This window comes from Trachymyrmex cornetzi, unplaced genomic scaffold (assembly GCF_001594075.2).
Source record: "Trachymyrmex cornetzi isolate Tcor2-1 unplaced genomic scaffold, Tcor1.1 scaffold958, whole genome shotgun sequence".
NCBI classification, from domain to species: domain Eukaryota; kingdom Metazoa; phylum Arthropoda; class Insecta; order Hymenoptera; family Formicidae; genus Trachymyrmex; species Trachymyrmex cornetzi.
In genome coordinates this window covers 1-6,949 of record NW_017300309.1, presented here as the reverse complement: position 1 = coordinate 6,949, position 6,949 = coordinate 1, and the positions used below count along the sequence as shown (strand labels likewise).

The 6,949-nt window shown below is 32.7% G+C and overlaps 2 protein-coding genes across 2 annotated transcripts; one reads left to right on the top strand and one right to left on the bottom strand.

The window, feature by feature from the left end:
- Window positions 1–939: 939 nt before the first annotated feature.
- LOC108769836 (uncharacterized) lies at window positions 940–2,479 on the top strand. The gene is made up of 3 exons (XM_018521045.1): window positions 940–1,177; window positions 1,390–1,727; window positions 2,249–2,479. Exons 1-3 carry the CDS (start codon window positions 1,104–1,106, stop codon window positions 2,437–2,439), a joined length of 603 nt encoding a protein of 200 aa, XP_018376547.1. The 5' UTR covers window positions 940–1,103; the 3' UTR covers window positions 2,440–2,479.
- A 332-nt stretch (window positions 2,480–2,811) lies between these two features.
- On the bottom strand, window positions 2,812–3,819 carry LOC108769826 (zinc finger CCCH domain-containing protein 18; the record flags this gene model as incomplete). The annotated part of the gene is made up of 1 exon (XM_018521034.1): window positions 2,812–3,819. A coding segment is annotated over one exon (862 nt), but the record flags the coding sequence as incomplete, so codon positions are not given.
- Window positions 3,820–6,949: the final 3,130 nt, after the last annotated feature.

Genomic DNA, 6,949 nt, shown 5'->3' with positions numbered 1-6,949 from the left:
ATAAAGAAAATTATCCAATTGCAGTTCTCTTTTAAAGTCGTACATAAAATGTGATTGGATAATTTTCTTTATGCATACGTTTATGCGGCTATGTAAGTTGTGTGGATATACCTTAAAGCGGGGAGCACAGACTCTTGCATAACGCATAACACATGAGGCATAAGAAATTGAACCAACCAGAGTTCTCTATTACATGGAAGGGAAAGAAACGGAGAACTTCGATTGGTACATATTCTTATGCATTACGTATTATGCGCTATGCAAGAGCTGTGCTCCCCGCTTAAACGTAAGTGAGCATGAGCACCTGAAAGCTTCTCATTCGCTCAAGCATCTGACCCAGCCAAAATAGCGGTTGATCAATTGCGGCCACAATTTTCTATGCTTCACAACGGAGATACCTATTCCAATGTATATATAGTTCAGTGGCTACACCACTTTTACTCAAACATTTTGTGTTTTCAATTAACAATAAAAGTGATTTCTGTTCTACCAACCGCAGTTATTTTTTTCTAGTTACCGTGTGCGGTTGAAAATTTCTCTTTTACCGACCATGATAAGATATAAAATGTAAACAAACGAAAAAAGAATAATATTCTTTTGATTCTCATGTATAAATCTAGTTTACATCGTGCACTTGATGTAGTACTAACTAATAACTTTCTATTAAATTATTATAATTTTAGCAATGTATTTAAAGAATGTTGTACACTAAATTGGTACAGTATACATCGTAATGATTAATTAAATACACATATCATGTATATGTTTCAACGTATCGCTGAAATTAAGATCGTTCAATAGAAAGTTACTAATTAGTACCCGTATCAAATGCACGATGTAAACTAAGTCATAATAATTCTCTATCTATACTTTCATTTTTTTTCTCCTTTCGATCGCCATGTCCTCACATATTTATATAAATAAAAAGTGAATGCAGAACAGAGATAAAACAAAATATTTATTTCATGACTGAACGACTGTTTCATGCAACTATAAAATTTTGGTCTTCCTTCTGCAGTTTTTACGTACAAGCTGATTTCTAATTTATTAAAATATAAAAGAAGCGTAAATGGTTCTTTTACGTATTAATTTTAAACTGTGCCATGGCTAGAGATCGGGAACTTTTTCATCCAAAAAGCATACGCCGACATCGCGCTGCGTTTGATCGTGCATACAGGTCAGCCATACGTTAATCAGTTGTTGACACAAAAATATTAGATTGATCAAAAAGTTTATTCGTTTCTTTCCTACGATACTTACACTAGATAACCGATCGTGTAACAATTATGCCACGGCATTATTTAAGCAGCTGTGAAATAAAATGATGTACAGAGTTGTATAATAATAATTAACTTAATTTGTTGTAATTTGCGTTATTCTCCTAATTAGGTCACTCGTCTCGGCGCGACATTATGACAAGGAATATTCCCCCCGACAGGACATTGAAAAAGCGACAGTATTTGATTTGGTGTACAAATATCTGGGCAAATGCGCCAACCAGAACATAAAGGAGAGACAGCGAAACTGTGCGTGTAACAAATTCAATAAGCGACATGCGAGAAAGAAAGACATTCATAGACAAGACTTAGCGACAATTTATTCAAATTTCGACGAAGAAATTGCCGGTGTCGATGGCGAGCGATCTCGATCACACACAAATAAAAATATCCTTAAAAGGAGCTCGTCGAAAGAATGTATCGCCGATTATACAAAAGCTGTCCGTGATGGTACATAAAAACCCTGGTGAAAATAAAAATCGAAGCGTAAGTTGAATGTAATGGGAGAGTAACAGAAGCGTAAACGAAACTTCTAAGAGGCAAAAATTGAAACATTAAAATGTAAAAGAAGCGTAAATGCTTCTTTTACGTTTCATTGTTCCAATCTTCGTCTTTTAGAAGTTTCGTTTACTCTCTTCTGTTACTCTCTCATTATATCCGATTTACGCTCCGATTTTGATTTTCATCAGAGAACTCATTATAATGTTCAGCAATTGAATTAAAAAAAAGACATACATTGTAGAATTATTACAAACAGAACATAGTCATTAAAATGACGTTAAATTGCACCAAAATAGTTACTAAAAGTCACTTTTCAATCAGTAATAATTAATTTTAACGTTATTTTGACGTTATCGTAATTTGTTCTGCTTATGAAATAAAATTTTTCAGAATTTTCGAAAAGAAGAGAAGAAGAGATAAGTATAGAAACAAATAAAACGTAAATTAATCGTTACCGTTGGATTTTTTAGGACGAAGACGTGCAAAATTCTACATACGGGAAGCACTTATATACGGTTTGCAATCCGGATTGTTAATCCCAACCGATTTACAGAAGAACATGCTGCGCGTTTCACGAAAGATAGGAGTTCTAAGAAACGCGAAAAAAGACAATGAAGATCCATCGAATATTGCGACTAGCGGTACTGAGTATTCTGTGTAAGATTGACAGACTTGATCGTAATAAATTCAATCATCAAAAGGATCATAATGACATGGTTCGTGATATTTACAATGCTATTTCCTAATTTTATACTTCAAATTATTTATTAAATGTAAATAAATAAAATTGAAAAAATGTAAATAATAAAACCAGTAATAGAAAACAGATTATATTTTTATATTTCTATTAATTTTAATTAAAAATTTAACAGGCACGTATATGTATATATTTTACTTATAAATGCAACAAACTTTGTGTTAAACACAAAAAATTTTTATATTGAACAAAGAAATTTACGCAAGACTTTTTATTTCAAGTTCTAATTTAAAAATTGTTTAAAAATTGTGTGTGTGTGTGTAGAAGAATAGAATCTTACAAGTAGAATCGCGAATAAATATTAATTTTATTTTCCTGCAGTAACTAATGGAAGTAATTATCAAGATAAAGAAGTAATAACCACATTCATTTTCTCGAACTGTTGAAAATGTATTTATACAATCCTAAATTTTCAACTCGCGTTACCGTCCTCCCCGTCGTTCGCATTCTTCACGACATCGTCGGATCCACCTTCTCAACTCTCGTTCGCGTGCCGCAGTTCTCCTACGAGGAACTTGTGTCCTCAATTCATCGTATATACTATCCTCTGTGTCTTCGTCCTCTTCTTCTACCCTTTCCTCTTCGTCCTCTTCGTCATCTTTTATTCTTTCTTTTATATCTTCTTCATTTTCCTCGGCGTCATTGCGACGACGTCCGTTCCTGATGACGCGAGAACGATCAGGAGGTCGGATCCTTGAAAGTTCATCTCGAGTGACAACTTCGGCATTACAAATGCAGTCCATATCCTCCTCTTCCGTCGTAGTCTCATCTTCTTTCTCATCTGCGCGTTCCACTCTTTGATCTTCCACTCGCGCTTTTTTCGCATTTCTAGCTGGATCTAGCGAAGGAACCCTTAAGACTTTTCTGGAAGGTCCGGGAATCGGTTCCGCGTAATTGTTACGTTGCTCCATCTCGATATCACGTCGTCGTCGATAATCTTGGATATCCGAAACATCGGTATCAAACTCCCTGCGACGATCCGCATCATCTCTTTCGTCAGCTGATATTCTGGTTGAATGAAAAATTAGTTCCGAATCCTCAGGTCGATCGACAATGAAAGTCCTGCGAGATTCCTCGCGTGGCGATTTTAGATCTTGACGAGGACTTTTGGGAAATCGTGCGCAACCACATACACCATTTCTCTGATCATCGACTCTTTTACGTATTCTCGATGTATCTTCTATCATGCGACCTTTGCAATCCAAGGAACAGCCATTCCGCTTTATCGGTTGAACAACGGGGCCGACCAAGTAATACTCGTTGCTCAATAATTCCATGACAAATCTATTACGATGTTGTGATTGTTATTGATTTACAGTAAACAGTGAAAAATATTTTTAAGAAATTGAGTGGCAAGAAAAAATATCTGTATCATCAATTTGTTAACAAGCTATTATTTCTAAAACTAAGAAAGCGTACTATTTATTAGAACATCAATTAAAAAAGAAGAAAAAATATCAAATCTACTTAGAGCGTCTGTCTCTTTATTTTATTATTTAATATTTATTTCTGTATAATACGTTGAAAACGTAACTCTTTAGCATTTTGGTCGCAGTTTTGCAAATCAAGTGAATATCGTACATAATTAGCACCGAAATATCGGTCGATAGATGAACAGCCTGGTAATAAAATAAGTCGCGCAATAACAGTGAAAAATATTGCGTTGCAAAAACACGATTGTGTCTTTCCATAACCGAAAGGAAGACAAAAATATTGTTTGTTAAACTGTATAATATACATATTTTAGAAACAGTGTGTTATAAAGCATAACAGTATATATACAGGGTGGGGAAAAAGTAGCGGGACACCTGAATATCATAGAAAATATAACTATTACAGAAAAGTGTTTCAGACAAAAGTTGTAGGGTTCCAAAAGATCTATTTACTGATCATATCCGTTTGACTTTGCGTGGCATCTTCAAGGTCAGATCAAGGTCAGATCAATTTTTTTTAAATAGAACATCTTATTTTTTATTGCATATTCTTATAGCATATCTCGAGAACTTTCCATAACACTATAATAAAATATTTTTTCATTCTTTCTTGAAGTTAAAGGATCATTTAGAATTAGCTTTAAAAAGGTCAAAATTAAGGTTTACGTATTTCTGCGAAAAATGATTACAAAGCAATGTTTGAAATAAGCGTTTTAAAGCTTAAAACTAACTTCTGAATGCTTCAAATCATTTTTTGTATAACGAAGTTACATTTTTTTGATAACAGCAACGAATTTTACAGTTACTTTTATCGTTACTTTGCACATGATAGGACACAAGCCACTTACACTGTAAATAAATTTCATTACACATGTAATAGATGTAAAATAGATTACATGATTTGTCCTGTAAATACAAAAAATCATGCAATTTTACAGAAATTATGTAAGTCCACAAAAATTATGTAAATTTTATAGTGCAAATATATCTTATTTTATATTAAAAATTATGTAAATAGTAGGATATTTTGAATATTTTCTGTAATTATCCAAATTTTAATTATATTACGTAATATAACAGAAATTTTTTGCGTATTGCTGTTAAATGTATAATAATATATAGTGCGAAATGTGTTGTCATATTATCGTTCCTGTAACTACACGTTGTAATTGTACTTCCACAATCTGCTTAGTTACAAACCAAGAAATTATTTTTATTTGCACATTGCAAATTTACGAACGTGTGGATGCTTACAACTATTATAGCGAGTCTCAAAATTATCCACTATAATTGTTGTAATTTTACACAATAATTGTTTACAGTGCATAGCGCTTGAGACTAGAGAAGCCCCTAGGCCCGTTCGCTATGATTGGCGGTCGTAGATTTAAAAAAAAATAACAGAAAAATAACGAAAAGTTACTTTCTCAAGAAACGGTAACTGTAACGAGTTACTTTTAAAAAACGATAACTTGTTACTTTTTCTACTCAGTAACGAGTAACTGTAACTTGTTACTTTTAAAAAGTAATTTTCCATTTCCTGATGATATATTAACATAATATTTCATTCATTCGCGCGCGCGCGCGTTTTAGAATTTAGTTTAAAACAAGTTACTTTTATGTTACTTGTTCACTTATTCATAAATTGTGTCATTTTGATACTAAGAAACGTTGAATATCAATTTCACGCAAAATCTTTACATGACATAATCACATTATGTTAAATTAACACTCGAATATTATAAAAAAATTTAACACAAACAACAACGTGAATGGATCGTTTCCAACACAAATATACAATTTTTTTACTGCATACAGAAGAAATCAATTTGGCGTGAAGACGTCAAATTTATGAAGGCAACTGGTCGTAATGTATTTGTGAAGAAAAAATACTTGTATTTGTTGCAGATATTACTTGGCTACTTCGGAACATGAGTCGGCAGTTCAGCATTTGTACAGAGTGTCACTGGATCCAGGATACAAGTCGACGTGTTTGACTTGTAACATTGTCAGAGAGAGTGATGGCAGCCGTTGTTTGTACAACAGTGCTAAATTCTCCATTGACAATTCGCATTACGTGGTCACTTGTGCCGGGCCTGGAGTACCTGATATAGCTATCTACAACAAGGTACGCATATCTGATGCTTTTCTATTTTATAGCGCTTCTTAAAACTCGTAAACTGTTTTAAAATTTGAAAAAATATTTTATTAAAATTTTTCAATTAAAAAAATTTAAAGAAAGTTTTGCTAAAATGTAAAAATAAGATTTTTATGTTATCAGTTATTCAATTGATAGCAAATAGGTGATTACGAAAACAGATTTGATGAATTTAATTAATAAAAAAGATGTAAACCTTTGGAGTTAGCAGCGATGAGTAATTATTGTTCGAAACACAAAGAATAATGTACTGTTATTTTTCCATTAAATACAGATACGCGATAGGTTTATTTACATAAAAACTTCAGAATAGCATAGAATATAATTATGCATTACGTGATTTGCATAAATTACGCATAAATTCCAATCTTTAAGACAATTAATATCCAAAATTCAAAATAATAAGCATATACCTTTATAAAAATTTTTCACCGTTTTTAGACCTCATATGGACCATTTTTAGCCAGTTTTTAGCCCGTTTTCAGCCCGTTTTTAGCACGTTCTTGCACTCTCAAGCACTCGCAGTGTATTATGAAGGAACGATAGTGAGTATACACGAGTATGCAATGAGTATTTTTGAGGAGATTGTCCGTTTTCAATACTCGTTTTTTCGCTGATGAACGACAAACGTATACGCGAGTATTTTTGAGTGAATCGTCCGTTTTGAATACTCGTTTTTCCGCTATGTGTATTTTTGAGTGGATTGTCCGTTTTCAGCTGATGAGTGAGAACACGTTAATATTTCTCTTTTAATTGTACATTTTTTTACTTATCATTTATTAATTACCATATCGTATGATTTCAAATAAATTAAAATAGAATTTAT